We start from the raw sequence: 20623 nt of genomic DNA on the forward strand, positions 1-20623 counted from the left end.
TCAGTCTGTTCCTATCTTCTCTTATACCTATATCAACTAAAAGGAGTAGGCCCAGTAAGACCCTTTTTTGGCCCCAAAATATAGCAGTTTTACAAAATTGTTAAAATGTAAATTTTTAGCTATTTATTGGAAAGGAGAATACTTCTGTTACATAAATATGGGCTGTTTTTGACAATACAATGCACATGTATCGGCTACTAGCATCATTAAGTCATGCTAAATTACTGAAATCTTCCAAATTTTAACATTTTGGTTAATTTCTAGATGATTTCCGTCTGAAATGGAAGTGGCCGCATTTGTGTTCATTCTTAATATTTAAATGCAAGTTGTATTTGATGATAATACATAACATATATAAAGGTTGAGAATGAACACGGATGCGGCCACTTTCATTTTTGGCAAAAACCATCTGAAAAGTGACATATTATGGCATATTTGATAGATTTTTCATATTTAAGCTTGAATTTGAGCGTCTTTAATGACTAAATCAGTTCAAATCTTTCACATAAACTAATTGAATCGACTGTTGTAGACACTTAAGTGTTTAAAAAGTGTCCAAAATCTTTCATCAGATGAACCTGAATTTTGAGGCCAAAATCGGCCCTTACCGGACCTACTCCTTTACAAAAACGTGTACCAGGATCTTAATATTGACGACTTCAGGTCTAAACCTCCGGATTCCACCTGTGCTAGCTCATCATCTATATATAATCCGGCTTTCCACGTTGTTACTGCCGACGTGAACATCGTCAATAACACTTTTCTGCGAAATGTGTTATCCAAAGGTCCGAAATAACATGAGCCTGATTCCATCAATTGGAAACACAATTTTAAAATACTGATGGATTCAGTCGAGGATTATGCCAGTCAATGGGCAAAACGCGAAAAAAGAAGACATGTATACTCTTTCCGAATGGGTTAAGGCTTAGAGGTCGTTGATACAAATTATAATTACAGAACTGAATGGGTCAATGAATACACAACCTTCACCGACCTTAAAAGAACAAAGCGTTGCTAAGCACCTATCCTACCTCCATGACAAATATGTTGTTGTCTCCGCAGATGAAATCCCAAACAACATCACTTTCGTGTGTAAATCACATTTCATAAACTGCTTGATAAAGAAATTAAGTATTGACAAAATGCAATTCACTTGGAAACTCAAAATATAACCCACGACACTAACCAAGGATGACATCCTGAATAATCTTAGGTCTGTTCTATGTCCCTAGATTTTCAACCAAAAATGAAGAACTGGATCTTAATGCACTCAATTGGATACATAAACTAAATAAGTGTCCTGCAATCAAGGTTGTATTGCTTGGTCATCCAAGTGATCCACAAAACCTCTGCCTAAATTATCAACAGCAATTGTATCAGATATCAAAGCAAAGCTCCAAAGTTATTGTGAAAACTACAAAGTAAGTATAAAGTAGCTGTGTTGATTGAATTCACCGTGACAGAAGCTGATCTCGTGTTTTATTCGTAATTCTGAATAATTTAACATTTAATTTGAATATGACAGGATTCATCTTGGTTAAGAAACTGTAATATGTATTTGAGTGAATGGTCTCTTTATTACAACAAAATGGCTGTTGTGGTCACAAACTTTAAAATTCTTAAAAATTTGAAAGACAAATGACCAAACGGATCAGTGTGCGGTTTTGTCATCATTTTGTGTCTGTAATCAAGTGTCGTAACGATTTAAGTTTTTTTTCCAAATTGTTTTATTGTACAATGTATTAGATCAAGCAAATATATCTTTTATGTGATAACAAAAACATGAAGTAGCACTTAAGGGCTGACCCTTTAATATTTCAATATTTTAAAATGATATATAGAAAGCTTGTCATACATAGACGTACGTGTGGGAAAAGTGACATATGATAAATTGGTTGCATTGGTGACCCTTATCACCTTTTTTTATTACCATACGTTTAACATTATCTTTTATTAATATCATAACTCCGTTCTTTCGGCAAGCATTTAAAAAAATGTTTTGTTCGGTTTTTTTTCGTACAATGCATTATGCATGACTGATGTGCAATCAAAATTAGCAGATTTCATATGACTTTTAATTTGGCTGACACAACTACTGGTGGTTTCAGAGAAAAGAATAACTTATACATATAGTATCAGAAGTCCATACTAGGGTATATTAATGGACTGTTGATAGTACATAACAATAAATATATTATGTCCCAGAATTTCGTTGATAACGTTCATCCGCATTTCTTGTAGATCTTAAGTTATTTCTGTGCATAATGCATTCTTTCAGATCGAAAGTGTTGTTCCTATATAATGGTTTCGTAATAGGAAATTTGTCAATTAAAAAACACGAATATGTTACATCAATTTTTAATCATTTTGCCTAAAAATATCTAAATGCATACAGGACAAAACTATCTAAAGGAATTACAAAAATGTTTAAACCTTGTTTATAACTACTAATAGATAAGAAGTTTATCTCTAATGTACACAATACATAAATATTTAAATTGACATTGTCGAATGATAGGATTCTTTGAACACGTTAACTGTTTTTTAAATTCAACGAGCTAGTTGCACATGTAAGTTTCTGACCTGTTTTTATAAAGCAAATTACACATTTTGGTTTTCATTTCAATATGGGCGTGTTGTAAATGTTTTACATTATTACTATTGGATTTGAATAAAAATTGCGGTTTACTTATCAATGATGTCATGCGAAAATGTTTTTGTCAAGATTATAGATGTAGTCTGTTTGTTATTATATAAGAAAATTAAATCAAATTTCTTGATTTATTAACAAAAAAATCAATGTGCTTTATAGGTATGCAATCTCCTTAAGTACACGTATTTTTTTAAAAACAAGAACAGAATGTAGTTACGACTAGACTCGGTAAGGCTTTGTACAGGTATACACAACATAGTCCTGTGTTACTTCAAAAGCAATCTAGATTAAAGGATACAGTACAGTACATGTTATAGTGGGCATCACATAATTCATTAATACAATTGATACAATGTAAATCAGTCTTGGAATGTGATATAAATTAATACAATGTAATACCATCTTTTAACTGTTTCAATGTTCAAGCTATGTGCACGTAAACATACTTGCTAATAAATTATTTATACCTTAAATCAACAGGTCTACGTACTCAAAACAGAATATTTTATCCAGTACTCACGATTCAATTTTATATTTTAGGATAGCTGTATTTGTCAATTTCAAAATATAGATATATGAAGGTATATATTATTGTATTATTTTTTTTTATATTATTCGTGAATATGATTGTAACCAAATGATTGTATTCATTGTTATCATTTTTACAAAATTTAACTTGATTTTTCTGCCTGTAATGAACGTCTATAAAATATTGAACTTGTCTTTATGAACTAAGATAAAACTGCAAACCATGACTATCCTACATGTATGTGTTTAAATAACATCTAAGAGACTTTTCAAAAAATGACATTGCTACAGTTATGAATCAATCAATAACGCTTAAGCCAAATCTAAATAATACATCTCTTATTTAACATAAACAGTTCAATTTATTTTTATTTGAATATTTACGTAACTAGCATCCAGCATTTCTGCATTGCATTTTTTTCAGAATATAGTTGTCAGTTTTTAACAATTTACACGAATATTTCATCATTTTACAATACCTCTGTAAATACAATGTGATTCTACCCACTTCAAAATGCGCCACATGATTTGTAGTTCACTGTTTGACTTTCAAAATTCTCTTTAAACAATATACTCACTGTGTATCATCGCCACCGGACATTGGGTACTAACGAAGCGGAGAGAAATGGAAAAAAAAAAGTAAACAAGGTAAGAACTCATTCAATTTAAATCATTTCTACTGATTTGACGAGGGTACCGCTTAAGAAATGATTTTCTGATATGTAATTCTTTAAATTATTAGGCCGATAAGTACAAAATTAAGACAAGATTTTGTGTTATACTCAAGAACTTGCCACTTAGTACCTGGAAATTTCGAGGTCGATCGTCCTCTGTCGCCCCATTGGCAAGATATTCAACTGTTTTTCATTATTTTTCCAGACAATTTTTTAGATTATTATAGTGTGGCATCATATTTACTGAAATTTGTTGTCAAAATGAACGTTTTTAAAAAATATAGACCATAAAAAATAAAGTCTAGGGTACGGCAACTTGCTCATGTTGACAAATTTACTGTATGGCAACTTATTTTCAACTGTATGGCAACTTGCTAATTTCAAAATATTTATTTGCCGTCTTTTTAAAGAAAATAAAGTATTAGGTTCAAATATCTAATTATGCATTTGATAAAAATACAATTCGCTTGACACCATTTAAGATGTATACACAATATAAGGCTTGAACACAGTCCTATTACATCTTTTACATACCTGATGTATACAATATGAATACAGCATATACAAAAGCTGGCAAATGTTGTAACTTTCGGAAAGGCATGTCACTGTTTTACTGACCTGTTGTTCTGCCTTGACGTAGCGTTAAATGTTACCCATGTCCGTCCGACCCGTCTCTCCCGTCCGTCCAGAAAGTCCCAATAATTGGTTTCCGTTCTCTAACTTTAATATGCCTAAACCAAATGTTTTAAAACTTACACGAAATGCTTATCACCACAAAACACAGATCAAGTTATAAATTCGGTAGCGTCACTGTTACCGTTCTTGAGTTTTGCCCTTTTATAAATGAAAAAAAGCTAAAGCTGTCGTTTCTGTTCTCAAACTTTAGATTGCCTCAACCAAATGTTTTAACCATACAACATTAGTCAGCATTTGCATATAAGTGATGAAGATTTCGGGGATGGGTTGTGGGTGGAGGGAAGGAAGGAGGTAATGGCAAGAGAATTTTTCCGCATTGAATATTTAGAACCATTAAGTGAATGAATTCTCTTTCAACCTTTAGATAAAATGAAATATAAATGAGTTATCATTCTCTGCAAAAAATAAATGTTGTATTGCTACACCGCGGCACCATGTTAAGGGAGGTTTGAGTGCTCACAAACATGTTTAAGCCCGCCTCAATATATATGTGTCTGTCCCTGGTCAGGAACATGTAATATAGCGGCTGTCGTAAGTTGCTGCCTGACATATTTGTTTATGATTTTGTCATAAATAAGGCAATTTTGATACGGTATGGGTTTTGTTCATTGTGAAGTGTATAGTAACCAATAGTTGGTCAAATCTATTTCATTTGGACTTTTTTTTAAAGTCCTCTCAGTGAAAACCATTCCACGTCTCCTTTTTCAATTAATGTTATTGTCTTATTTGTAAAAGGCAGATACAGCCAATATATTAGAATAAAGAACATTAATTTTCAAAAAAAATCTTCATCTCTATATAGTAAGAAATGAACAAGCTCGGTGGCTAACACTGTTTAAATTTTTAAAAAAAATTAACCTTATAGATTAATCATTTTTGGAAAGAATGAAAGAAGAATCCGATACAATGGATACAAATCCGGCTGTGGCTACGGCATAAACTATTTATATAAACTTTCTAATTGAGAATAAAGATGACCTTATATGAAGTTTTTTTTTGTAATACAATTCACAAAAGCTAGCATCTTCGATTTGTAAGTTTAAAGAATTAAATTTCAACCTGTCCTTATTAGATGTTATTTCATTAGAAATAACATCTAATAAGGACAGGTTGAAATATTTTTGAATCCTGATGGTGCATACTCATAAATTCTTTTTGAAAAATCCACGTAAATTTAAATGTTGATTTGATAGCGTTCATTTATTTATTTGCCCTCGTAAACAGTTTTGTTAAAATACCGAAATCGGTAAATTCTTATCGTGAACGAATAAGTCGGGTACACCTTTTTACATTCAGGCGTGCTTAAGTTGCACTTTTTTCTTCGTATTAAGAAAAGTGATTTTAATTTTAGCATCTATCTAAAGATTAGATTATTTACGCACACACAAAAATAGGGCTTACTGTTGAAACTCTATGAATTCACATTTATATTCAACCAAACAGATAGGCCGAGATCCATACCTTTATAAGTTTCAAAACAGAGTAGGTGTGTTTGAAAACAAATAATCACGTACTGCTATATCTTTTAAGGCAAATGCAAGTCTTACTTGTATTAATCATATAATTTTAATTGGCACAATATCACATTAAAAATTACTGAGAAATATTATACATAGTAATCATGAAAATGTATTACTGTAACAATGAAAATTCGGACGAATACACTCCTTTTCACTACCCCGCCATCTACTCATTTAACTTTAGGCCAAACAGCCTTAGCAACAGTCTTTTATAAAAAAAAAATTCCCTGTAAATAAAAAGATTGATTGAATTTACTTAAACTAAAAAAAAACACAATCTTATTTTCAATAAGAAACAAGAAAATTAATTCGAAACACAATTCATGATTTATTTCTCCTAATTTTCAATGAAAACAAAGTATTTTCTTCACTTTTCTTTTAACAAATTATTCATTTCAAAAATTTTAAAAATAAACAATAAACAATGTTGAAGACCGTTCCTTGACCTATAACGGTTTACTTTTATAAATTGTGACTTGGATGGAGAGTTGTCTCATTGGCACTCATACCACATCTTCCTATATCTATTTAACCCAGCACATTAATATTCTTTATGTGTCTGTCCGAAGCCACGAGCCTGTAGTTTGGTGGTTGTCGTTGGTTCATCTCTATCATATTTGTTATTTTTCGTTAATTGTTTTGTTATGAGTTAGGCCGTTAGTTTTCTTGTTGAATCCTTCCACAATTTTCATGTCGGGGCTTTTTAAAGCCGACTGTAAGGTACGATTTTTCGTTGTTGAAGGCCAAACGATTGCTTACATACACTTTATTTGACTCTGGTGGATAGTTATCTTATTTGCAATCATACAACATCTCCACTGTTTATATTTAAATAAAAAAAACAGCGCCAACAAAAGATGAATGGTCGTTTTTTTTTATTGAACTTACAAAATTTCACCCTGACAACAAATAAGACAACAGTCGTTAGTAGTATAACGATATATATATATGAATGTATTTAGGATAATATGGTTGAAAAAAACCTTTTTGTCTTTAAAAACACAAAGTCAAATAGAGGTACGCAACGACGACTTCTGAACGAAATTAACGGAATATATTTTATAATAATTGATAAGTAGTTAAATTTGTATATTTGTAAGCCGGTAAAGCTTTGATACAGCCAAAATTTCGTCACTTGATATTATCTAAACAGTGATTAATTTCATCTTTAAATTACAATATATTGCAAGACGCCGTACAGACAAAAGTTGTTAGTTTGCAATTCGCCGTACAACGTCCTGCAATTCGCCGTACAATAAACAAACAATGTTTTGGTCCATATTCTTTAAAAAAACATCTTTATGACAACAGATTTCAGTAAATATGATGTCACACTATCATAATCTAAAAACGTGTCTGGAAAAATAATGAAAAACAGTTGAATATCTTGCCAATGGGGCGACAGAGGACAATCGATCTCGAAATTTTCAGGTACTAAGTGGCAAGATTTGGAGTATAACACAAAATATTGTCTTAATTTTGTACTTATCGGCCTAATAATTTAAAGAATTATATATCAGAAAATCATTTCTTAAGCGGAACCTTCGTCAAATTAGTAGAAATGCTTTAAATTGAATGAATTATTACCTTGTTTACTTTTTTTTCCATTTCTCTCCGCTTCGTTAGTATCCAATTTCCGGTGGCGATGATACACAGTGATACTGTAGAGTTTCAATGTTCAAACCTTTATGATATCCCTTCACTTTGTTACCATAATTCACCATGCTTGAAACATATGTATCAAATAAAGACAGTGGGGTCCTCTGTATTAAAGTAGTCGTCTTGAATTTTTCTTAAATACATTAAATACAGCTTTTTGTTTTACTTTGGTCTGACAAAATTTCCTAAGTAGTAGTACTCAGCAAACCATTAAAATTCAACAATTTACCGAGATATATGAATTCCTCTCGTAACTCAATATACTCTCCATAAATGAACCATTTCTATTTTGGTTTGAGTTATAAAACTTAAAAAAAATAATCATCTAAAATTTCATTTTTAATGACTTTTTATATTTTACAGAATCCTTTTTATTAATAAAAAAGATATAAAGAATTTGTATAATACCATCAATGCAATACTGAGCTATTGTGAAACTATATGCTCTAAGGATTACTTGTCCGTTCCCCATTACTTATAGAAACATGGATCGTTTTATGTCCCCACCCTTAGTTTACCTCTTTCTGTATTTCTTTAAGATAAGGTACGCTAGGCTACCTGTATCCAATCAAATCTTATCTTATTTAAAAAGAATAGTAAACAATACCATTTAAACAGATAAAAAATACTGTTCCATTCAATTTGTATTCATTTTATCAAAAATTTACAACATATATTAAGCACTAATTCAAGATTTTTCATACTTATCACCATTCTATACTGTAGTATATGCCATGTTTAAGTCCAAAATGTCGTAGCTTGTTAAAAAATTCATTATTCTGTCTCCAGATGATGCATACAAAAATGTTGGACACTTAAAACATCAAATATAGAAAAACACTACTGTACAGTTGCCTTTGGTGCCTGTATTCATCTAAAAAAAGCTGATTTCCAAAAGTAGTCCTTTCAAATAGTAGAAAATTAGAAATTAGATATGTTTGATATAATGAAAGACAGAAACTATAAAATGAAGCACTATTGAAACATTTGCGGCATGAATTTGGCAAGAATGTTTACAATTCTTTTCACAGGAGAGTATAAACTATTTATCTAGATTTTTCCTCAACTGAGCCCCTTTTTTCACTTTAACACTGATAATGCTTCTAATTTGCCCAAATATTGATTGACTCCGTAAACGGTACAAACTAAACCAAACATTTTCCAATTTTAATAGAGTATGTCCTGGGAAATACCCGATGATACTTAAAACGTTACACAACCAAAAAATGAAATATTTCAGTAAAATATTTGTCGTGACTTGAATTCTGGTGTTTCCAATTAAATCAATCATTGCGAAAGGTTAAACAAATACAAAAGAACTAGAGTTAGCTTTCTTGTTGCTTTTTGTTCTTTGGTCGGGTTGTTGTCTCTCGACACATTCCCTATTTCCATTCTCAATTTTATTTGGTGCATTTTATACAATATAGCTTATATTGGATTCCTACTATACAGTTTTATATCAGTACCCATTAATTTGACTTAACGTGATGCACTTTTCTCAACACTGTTCTCGGTGAATAATTTCTATTCTTGGTAATTTAAATCAAACGTACCAATTTAAAGCTTTAAAATAGTGCAATATAACTGAAATCTGATTGGTGTTTAGTTCCTTTGCTGTCTTTAGGGAAAACGGTAGTATTTTTCCTCCATAGCCGACAATACATGTACTAACATTTTCTTAATTTACCACTTTTCATAATATAAACCTGGACAAAACAGTTATGTGTGATATAATTTTAAGTAACTTATTATTCTATTTAAGAAACAGAAGTCATATGGTGGCATGACCATCTTCGCACGAAGCTTGTTTATAGCACCCATGGCCACCGTCATTTTACATCCAATGTGAAGCAATCATTTACATAGTTTTCAGCCATTACATATTCAATAAACCGTATTTTTATAGTGGCCATTCAAATTTCGACCCATATATTACGATCTACCTACAACCTGCCTATTGAATTCATTGGTAGTTTGTTCTTGTCCTGAAGGTGTATGAAATATTTGCCACTGTACGTAACTGACAACAATCAATCAACATTTAAAAATATATTACAACTTTTCAAAAAGTCCAGTTCATGCCATATTTCGGGACTTCAGATCAATTGACTTCGTTCAGATCCGAAAGAACGTCGTTCAAGGCCAATGTCAGATAGACTGATGGATGGATGGATGAATGGGATAGATGGACGGGTGGAGAGAGAGAGAGAGAGAGAGAGATTAATCTATTTCTCCATCTCTTATGATTATATTGATAAATAAGGTAGAAACAATTGATTGTTTTATTGATATTTTTTGTATATTTGTAAATTGGATTTAAGTTAACAATTAAATCAATTTAATTTTGAACTGCTTTTGCTAAATATGAAGGAATTTTAATACGCATATGCTAACAAAATTATTAGAATTCAAGGAAAATCACAGATCGAAATGAAATAATTGCATCAAAATATAGACATCAGCGTCTGAATTTACACATACCATATTTTTTTATGTTGTTACATTGTTCAATCCAAAACACATGTTTTTTCCTTCAGAAAAACTGCTATAATATGCACAATTCCGATTTGTATGGAGAACCAATAGAGTTAACATATGGCAAACACACTATTAAGTACCACAACTACAGAAAAGATCAAATGAATACAACATCTGACAAATGTCACGAAAGACCGAATTCGCTTTCATATTCCAATCTAGAACAGGATACTGTAAAAAATCGTAAAAGTGATAGTTTTCGACAGGAAAAAAGAAAGATAAAATGCCACAAAAAGGATCAAAGAATGCATTCTTTAAAGGTTACTCGTGATTTAAAGCCTAAGGACAATGCTTTTAAATGCGACAGAATCACCAGAGTGTCACCTTCTATTGAGTTAAGACATGAAAACAGTAAATTAAACAAGTATGCTGCTAATGAATTTATGGTTACTCTCGTAAAAAAAGATGATGGATTTGGATTTGCATTTGATGGAGGAATTCCTGGACAACTAGAGGTTAGTGGAGTTAAGACGAAACTTTGGTATACTCGGTGTCAAGTTATAGTAATATTAGACTATGTTAATATTAGAAGAGAGTTTTTTATATTTTACATTTGATGTTGACTTTCAATCAATTTCAATAGCTTTTTAGATGAAATTCGGCTGACTGACTCTCTTCAGTTTTTATTTGTGTACTATTGTTTACTAAATACTATAACTGACAATAGTTTTCGTTATTTTTGCTACAAGTATTTTCCATGGAATCAGTTATTACATAATGATTATTCAACCGTCGTTATTAAGGTTTATGAACCCTTCTCCAACATAGTGTTTTACAAAAATTTAAATTGCAATAATGACAACAGCGAAGAAAAATACAAAATAGGCATGCCATTTTTTTCATATACCACGAGGAAACTTTATTAACAGAAATGCTATTTATCATATCATTGCAATATCAGAGAAATTTGAAATTTGTGGGAACTCTGCCAGGATTTTACAGAAAATTTAAACTTGGGTAAAGCGATTTTCGTGTTCAGATTTTTGACATAACTCAGTTATTTGTTCATGGTATGCTACTGTTTTTTAAGAAAATCTTTATTCGCCTTTATTCTCCAAAATCTTCGTGATGAGTCACTAAATCTTAGTGTACTTGAATAGGTTCATATTTGTATTTTTCAATATAAGAGAACAGTGGGTACGGTTGTGGATTTCAAGTTTCCATAAAATTTCCCAACAGTTTGCATTGAAACAACAAAAGGGTACATCATTTAATGCGAATGTTTGATTGTTGCCTCAATCCCATCACTCTTCTTTGGAAATCAACTGTGTAATGGGGCATTTGGGGATAAAAATTTTATTGCGCAGCTATTTGTCACATTTGCGCGCATTCTTTGTACAGGTAATGTAGGCAAATATTAATATGATTCGTAATAGATATGTCGAAAGTTATTGCTTTTGAACATATTTATCATTTCAAATTATATATTTTTCATATCTAATTCTAGAAAAAAAACACTAAGTGATCATGTATGAGAAATCCCGTAATCGCTTAAGGCATACATGTGATTTAATAGTGAATATTGCAAGAGGATATCATTCGGTTTGCAATCTAAGAAGGTACACCAGCACTTATGCGTAGAAGTAAGAAAGGGAAAACAAAGTATTTGGCTCAATTCCGAAAATACCAGAATGAAGAAGTTGACAAAATGCATTTTCTTATAGCAGTAGGCTTCAAATAATCAGCTTGTACCGACATTAGAATCGGTACTTTTACTCTTCATTTGCTATGTTTTACACTTTTATTTGCATTTATTTCCATGATTTAATTCTTGTGCATAATAAAACGGACTTATCCTGCTCGAAACTTACTTCAACCTCCTCATTGGTGACCAGAGGACTAGACAAACGGAGGGAGTACTTGTAAATAGTTTTAATAAAAAAATAATGAAATAAATATAATTTGCCTGTAAAATGAACGCGCGCAAATGCAATCAAAAGCTGCGACTGAACGTAATGACGTTTACGCGCGCAAATGTAATTCACCGATTGTTTTACTCCAAAATGGTTATCGGCATTGTAATATAGTTAAATCGCTATTAAAACACCATGATATTGTCGACCCATGCTTGTGGCGAAGTATGTTCGACTCTGAACTTAATTGTCATTTTTCCTGCCGAGGGTTGGTTGTTCTCTCCAGGGACTCCGGCTTCCTACACCAAAAAGAAATCGAATTATATTACCAAGGATAGTAAAGTGGCGGTTGACACCAACAAACAAACAAACATACAAAACACAATTTATTACAATAAGTATGCTTGTACGAAACAAGAGACATTTTTTAAATCAATTTCGTTACGAAAAAAAAACGTATCTGCACATTTGTACAACCTGTTACCGGCTTTATGTATGATAGATGCAGTTTGGTAACACAGGTCGGTCGATTTTGTTTTGGGATGCCAGTTTGATAAATCTTTTTTGTATTTACTCTTGTGTACAGTTCTTCTGTGATTATATTTTACATTTTGCTTATGTCAAAACAACAGGTCATGTGTTTCTTTCTTGTTTCGAAAACGAGAATTAGGACTTCACATATTAATACAAATGTTACTAGCCAAGTTGAGCGTTCACTCGTTTTCAACAAAATTACCCAATGATGGCAAATTTCTTACAAACTTCAATCGGGTCGTCATATATATTTAAAGAACCATTAGATATAGGTAGGTCATGTACAACTTTAAATCTAAAGAAGAATCATTTCTGTCACTAAATTACTGTTAAATACAAGATTGAGTTTGTTCAATCAACAGGTTTTTGCTATCTTGTTATAATAGTTCGTTAGTTTTTCCATTTTGATCTGTACGTAAAATTATCTTGAGGAAATTGGCTTTGTCGCTTTCTTTCTGAATTTAGAAGCCTTTTATACCATCGAAGTAAAAAAAAAAACCTAACAAAGTCAATGTCGAAATGTATAGTAAAAAAAGTTTACGAAATAAAGAAGCTTTGTAATTTAATTTGAATTTCTTGTTTAGAAGAAATCAGCAAACTGTTAAAATGAAATCTGAAATTTGGTTGAATATAAAAAAGAAGATGTGGTATGATTGCCAGTGAGACAACTACCCACAAGAGACCAAACGACACAGAAATTAACAACTATAGGTCACCGTTCGGCCTTCAACAATGAGCAAAGCCCATACCGCATAGTCAGCTATAAAAGGCCCCGAAAACAATTGTAAAACAATTCAAACGAGAAAACTAACGGCCTAATTTATGTACAAAATAATGGACGAAAAACAAATATGTAACACAGCCACAAACGAAAACCACTGAATTACAGGCTCCTGACTTGGGACAGGCACATACAAATTGTGGCAAGGTTAAACGTGCTAGCGGGCGCCCTATCCTTCCCTAACCTGGGACAGTAGCGTAACAGTACATCATAAGAAAAAACTATAAAAATCAGTTGAAAAAAAGCCTTACTCATCAGACGGATACAACTAGAAATACATCTAACAAAACACAGAGTGGACGTGGCTATGTACTTGTACATCCCAACAACAAAAAGACACTATATATAGTAAGTACAGATCTGAAAGTACTCACAGTAACTGACAACTAGTTCAAAGCCAATAACAACTAATAAAAAAATCATGCAACTAAAACTAAGTCCATTTGTTTTCCAAATATAAAGATGAAAATGATTAATATATTAAACCTTCCATTATGCTGTCAATTTCCTATTAACTTGTACATCAGTTTCTGAGTCTGAGTTGAAACATTATTGTCAGAACGGACCTGAATGACGACAAGTAATAGTTACTGGTCATACGGTCACTCTTGGCATGTATCATCTCATGGTACGCATCTGAAGCTTAAACCATATAAATGAATAATCATTGGTATTTTGTAATATTAAAGTGGCTCGGGTGTCTTCCTCCATCTTGGATTTCGAAGTAGCAGATAACGTTGGTCTAGATATTTCATGAAATGTGCAAATTTTGAGAGTAGTATGTAACTTATGTAAAAGACTTTTGATGTAAATATAGAAAATTGTGTGTTTTATCATAATTAAGGCTGTAATTTCTCAAAAACACCTTATTTGTGTTTGATTAAATTTTTTTCAATTTTGTCAAATAAGGGGAGATAACTCAGATAAAGTAATTTTTATAATATCCAGTGTTGTGAATTTACCTATTTTGATATGTAGCAAGAAAACAAGTTCGGTGACCCCATTTTTTCTTTTTCTTATCTGAAAGCATCTTATAAGAGCTATCTTCTCACATTTTATCTTAAGGTTCTATGAAGTAGTTTTCTTTTTATCTCACAAAATTTTATTTTCCATGCATAATCTATACAAAATCTGACAATTTTGCACAACCTCTAGCGTGAAAAAAAGTTCGGTGACCCATACTTTTTATTATATTTTTGAAAAAAGCATGATAAAAACTTCATTTTGTCAAATTATCAAAACATTCTATCAATTTTAATTAAGACACCCCAGCCACCTTAAGCTGGTTTCACTGAATAGTAAGTCTCTACTTTGTAGTTTATTTTCCTTAATTTCAGATAAAAGTTACATGTCTTGTACCTGGAGGTATAGCAGATTTAAATGGGCAGATTAAAATTGGAGATTGTATAACAACTGTTGACGGCCATAATGTAATTGGGAAAACGCACTGTAATGTATTCGAATACCTGCAAAGGGAAACAAATAAGGTTGTGACCTTTGGTATCAAAAGAATCATTCATAACGGTTAGTGCAAATGTATATTCATGTGTATAATGTGAATATTAAGTGAACACCCACGCACCAACACCCCTTCACCCCCCCCCCCCCCCCCCCCCCCCCCCCCCCCCACACACACACACACGGCATACATTGTTTGTCAATTTGTCAGTGGGATTGTACTCCTAATAAGAATAACATGTGGTATGAGTGCCAGTGAGAAAAAAAAGTCCATAAAGACCGATGGGCAAAGTTGTCAAAAATAAAGACCATTGTACTACCATCAACAATATAAAACCAAAACCGATAAATCAAATAATAAAATGACAAAATCCACAGAGTGCCGATCTACGAGTACTCACAGTTACTATAAGTAAATTCTAAGCCCAGTTTCAACGAATACATACACCTTGTTCTCGTTGACTTAAATATTACTAGAAAAAACCTGCGCGAGCGCGGCTTGAGGACTACTTGAAATGTTTATGGTGATGCACAGCTTGGGTTCATGTTTCTCAAACTGTTGTATGCACTGATGCATTATGTTGATAGTTTTGATTAGTTTGTAAGTTCTTCTTCCATAGGAGTTTGAATGTCCAAATAGAGATTTCCAATAAAATGACTTTACTCGACATAACCGACCTAACTCAACGTATTTCGTCCTATTGCATTGAAGCATGACGGAAGGGAGCATACACTGCATGCACTTTTTGCTTTTTGAACACACATTTTTTGCTGATATAGACTTAATGTAAAAATCAATCCCAACTACTTTTTTTAATCTTTAAACATTTTGTTTTTAAATTTTGAATGATTTTATTGACAGAATTATTTTATGGAATACTTAAGCTATCAACTTGTAATCAAATACACCCATCATTTCTTGTCATTTCACTCGACCCATATTTCAGTTCTTCTCAAATTGTGAATTTTAAAAACTACCAAATAAAAATTTAGCATGAAAATATTAAAATAATGAAATTCGAAGCGAGAAGTTTATCTCTTTTTTTGTTTTTATAAGTTTTAACGTTTAAAAAGTAGATTCCAACACACCCGAGTGTAAAAGGTGTACGCGACTAACTTTAAATTTTTTTTTTTATTATTCAATTCAGGATAATTTGACATAAATTTATATCATTGATACATTTATCAAATAGTATTTTTTAGTCTTCAACTATAATAATGCATGGGACGAGGTTTTTGTCCATGTATACCTAAACGTGCATTCGCAGATACAGGGATAGAGGGCGTACTCCCCCCTTTCGAACGCCAAATAATTTTGAAAATCTCACGTTTTCCACGTTATCTATACAAATGTTTAGTATAAAATCGTCTATTTTTTTTTCGCGTTGCTCCGCTCGGCAGTATAAATTCAATTATCGGGAACTATGCCCTCTTTCAAATATCTTGGATCCGGCTATAATCACAAATTGTATGGCACCAAAAAAAAAATTAAATGATTGTCGTTTGACTTTGATAAATACGTTTTAAAAACAACAATGTTTGAACATTAATTTAGACATCTCGCACGAGATTTAAAAGTTTAAGACTACAAACTGAATTGGATTTTTTCCCTGGTTTTAGAGCTCACTTAACACAGAAATTTGACACGGGCGTGTAATCTAATGGACACATATTCTCGTTTCTGATGTTTCTTTTAATATAAATTTCCATTTATTTAGCTATATTTAATTCAACTGACAAATAATCATGTATCTTTTACTGATAAATTATCATTACATTTTATAGAATTAAAACTACATATAATCTGCTATACAGTTATGAACACTAATGGTCCTACAGACACTCTGTGCTTTTGACATGACACAAGGTCTTGCTTTTCTAGTGTTTATGTACTTTTTTACTTAATTTGTGATATGTACAAAAAAGAAAATTAGATGTAGTATGATTGCCAATTCGACAACTCTTCACAAGAGACCAAATGACAGAGAAATTAACAACTATAGGCCACCGTACGACCTTCAACAATGAGCAAAGCCCATACCGAATAGTCAGCTATAAGAGGCCACAAAATGACAAATGTAAAACAACTACAACTATAAAACTAACGGCCTAAATAATGTACAAAAAAAATAACGAAAGCACAGCAATAAACGATAACCACTGAATTACAGGCTCCTTACTTGGGACAGTCACATCCATACATAATATGGCGGGGTTAAACATGTTAACGGGCCCACTTACCTAATACAGTGGTGTAACAGTACGAAATACATGTAATTGATTAATATTCTAGACTGGATAATTATTCTGTATTTATTAGTTGTAGTTGTTTTTAAGATAGTGTTCAGTAGCTGTGAATATATACTCTAAGATCGGTACATGGAGTTTATTTGGAAATACTAGTAATTGCTGTTTTTGTGCTTCGTTTTAGTCGGACGAGTCAATCCCTTTCTAACTGTTTTAATTGTGAGTAGACATGATCATTTGATAAACATACTTATATGATCTCTATTAGCTTTAACTTGGACATTTATAAAAACTATGTAGAAAAGAGATGCATGCGTAAAATAAGTTCTCGACATAAATTGGCTAAACTATCAGATAAGAATTTAGCCTCAAGCTATGATACTTACAAGCTATAATAAATACGACGAATATTTAGCCTCAAGCTACAATACTTATGATGATGATGATACTGATGCTTGTCTTATATCCAGCGGGAAATATAACATATATATTAAGGATGATGAAATGATAATGATAAATGATTATACCTTTTTGTACATGACCAACACTTACAGGCGCATTTTTATATGCTAGGTGAATTAGCGTACCCGATACAAAGACACACTTGTCTTTCTTCGATTAAACCAACACCTGCTCTTACTCGTGAATGCATCATGCTTGGTGGTGAAGCCGAAAAATCCAGTCTTAACATCATTCGATCAGGGGGTCCAACAAAATAATTGAACCCGTAATCGAGGCTAATCTGCTACCAGTCAATCCCATATCTAATAAAAACCTGTTTATATATTTCATGCTTTATGTGCATATATTACTATTCTAGAAACACTTGTTTTGTTGCATAATTTGTTTGGTTTTTCTCCTTGTTTCTTTGTATCAAAAAGCTTAGTTTTTATTGTAAAATGGTGTTTACAGCTTCCATTATCCTTGTGACTTGCTATTGTATTAATATCCAGTAGGCATGCAATTATTATTCAAAATATTTTTTAACAAGTAGAGATTAGCCCGTGTTGATCCATACTTCCTTACCACTAGCATCTAAGATACATACACTGATAAAATATTGTACCTGCAATCATATTGCAAGCACTCAGTCCACCAGTCTGTCCCGGTTCAACAAATATTTTCAATTTTCTCTTCAAAAGCATTAGTATGCTTAGCATGCATTCTTTTTTCGATTTATTCCTTACACTCCAACATGTATATACCTGGATCCGTTTGGAGCGTCCAACTATCAAACAGAGTCCAAATGGCGTGAATTACGACTACAGTGGCTCGTGCTGTCGTCAACAATAAGCAAATACTCATACCGTATTATCAGATACTATAGTATATAAGGCATTGACTTTGAAAAATGTAAACAGTTCAATAAACATTTTTACAAGAGTAAAATTAACCCAAAAATGACAGAAAGTAGCCAACGACATCCACTGAATTGAAAGCGCCTGACTTGGGAAAGCCAATATAGAATTTTGCCTGATTAAACGCGTTTACCAGCGCTCAACACTCTGGCGTAACAGCACAATATAAGAAGAAAAAAAACCTGTAAAATTCAGTTGGAAACAGTTCAACTAATCAATATTGAATTAAGCCTAAAACAATTACATTTTTGTAATGAAAGACAAAGAGTACCGATCTTAAAGTACCCACAGGTACTGAAAGCTAATTCTTACATGTTAAATTATCTAAGAATATTAAACGTATTTAGTTAAAAAAAATATCTAAAAATAAGGAGATATGGCATGATTGCCATGCAATAAGAAATGAAGTGGATGTAAGCAATGATAGGCAACCGTACGGCCTTCATCAATGAGAAAAATCCATACCGTATAGTCGACTATAAAAGGAACCAACTTGAAAAATATGAAACAATTCAATTGAGAAAACTACCGGCCTGATTTAAAACAAAACAATTTACGGAAAACAAATATAACAGATATGAACCAACGTCAACAAGTGAACCACAGGCTCCTGACATGGGACAGGCACAAAAGGAATGAGTGTTCAACCCCCTCCCCCTAAGCCTGCGACAGTGGTGCAACAGCACGACATAAGAACAACCTGGAAAAACCTTCCTTCAGAGAGCTTGGTTTACATATGGAATTTTTGGTCCTCAATGCTCTTAAATTTTATACTTGTTTGGCTTTCTAACTATTTTGATCTGAGCGTCACTGACGAGTCTTATGTAGACGAAACGCGCGTTTGGCGTATCAAATTATAAGCCTGATACCTTTGATAACTATATACATATTTAAAGTAATTATTAATATAAAATGTGTTTTCAGCCGTGTATCACCTTCACTGGTGATCCTATGCATGGATATGTCGTAGAGTTTAACTTTTATATATAAATATATACCTCTAAGGCGAGACAAATATTGAAACAAATTTTTTGCTTAACTCAATCAATATTTGATAGTTTTAGAATCCACTTCTTATTGGATTAGTAAGAGTGGTCTTAATCCAAATACAACTATGACAATATTAAGCCTTACTAATTAAAAGTACATTTTAAAAAGAAAATTACTGTAAAGACTGAAGTGGCATTATAGTTGTCTTAAAAATGCAACAAGTATATAAATTGGCATTCTCGTCCACTTTTAATCAGAGATTCTTGGGGACAGGACATTTTTTAGCCAATTACTATGTACTATAAATTGATAGTTTACTATCCACAGCGGTCAATGTTTATATGCAGATTAGTCATCAATTGCTAATCAAGTACACCTTCCAAATTACAATTTATATAACGAATTGATGTACATATTTTTTTACATATATCATTATTAATTACAAAATTCTTTTTTTTTTAATGTTGACTTTCATTTGAAAGAAAAGTGCATGTCAACTAGTCTATTAAAATTTAAAGAAGTACAAAAACTATTAATATTTTTTTAAATATGCACATCCCTTTGACGAACGTTTTCCTTGGGAAAAAAATCGGAGATTGTAAAAAAAAAAACAAGATAAACTGCAGAAGAAAAGAACGTTTGAAATGATGCTTAATAAAGTATGATGTAATCCCAGTTATCAACTTTAACAGAGACAAATTCTGACTAACACTTTGAATTCGATATTTTTGAAATTGCTAGAAAAATCTCTGTCTAATAATAAATACCCACGGAAATTAAATATTATAAAACATTAAGAGACGAAAGGAAAAAGGGACACCAATCTGATAACGAAAAGAAAAGCATGTCAAATATTAAATAATAAAAGGTTAATTTGCAAAGTATATCGAAATACAAACTCATGGTCAAAACCATGATAGAAGACTCAAATCAATTGTATGATAGGTAAAGATACGTGTATATACGTGGTCTTATGACAGTGAAGTTTTGGCGGGAATCTCAATAATCACGTGATATATAAAAATCATGATTTCTTTCGTTTTTCATCATCTTAGAAATACTTGATATTGATAAAATTTATCAGGAATGGGTCTAATAATTTAGGAATACTTAGTTCAAACTTAAGTGACGCAT

General features: G+C 31.9%; 2 protein-coding genes across 5 annotated transcripts in view; both read left to right on the plus strand.

Moving 5' to 3' along the window:
• Positions 1 to 20623, plus strand: part of LOC127715545 (uncharacterized) — a 135771-nt gene that overhangs the window by 20553 nt on the left and 94595 nt on the right. The gene's annotated exons all lie outside the window — the stretch shown is intronic.
• The window catches only part of LOC127715538 (membrane-associated guanylate kinase, WW and PDZ domain-containing protein 1-like), a 98559-nt gene that overhangs the window by 12918 nt on the left and 65018 nt on the right, over positions 1 to 20623 (plus strand). For 2 of the 4 annotated variants that reach the window (XM_052221622.1, XM_052221626.1), the window contains exons 1-3: positions 3199 to 3234; positions 10268 to 10723; positions 14774 to 14960. The exons of 1 other annotated variant lie outside the window; for it this stretch is intronic. In XM_052221622.1, the coding sequence (XP_052077582.1) occupies positions 3229 to 3234; positions 10268 to 10723; positions 14774 to 14960 (649 nt within the window). In that variant the 5' untranslated portion in view covers positions 3199 to 3228. Of the gene's footprint in view, positions 1 to 3198; positions 3235 to 10267; positions 10724 to 14773; positions 14961 to 20623 lie in introns of those variants that run through there. One more of the 4 variants, XM_052221623.1, reaches the window with a different exon arrangement.

This window comes from Mytilus californianus, unplaced genomic scaffold, assembly GCF_021869535.1.
Source record: "Mytilus californianus isolate M0D057914Y unplaced genomic scaffold, xbMytCali1.0.p SCAF_9, whole genome shotgun sequence".
Lineage (NCBI taxonomy): Eukaryota > Metazoa > Mollusca > Bivalvia > Mytilida > Mytilidae > Mytilus > Mytilus californianus.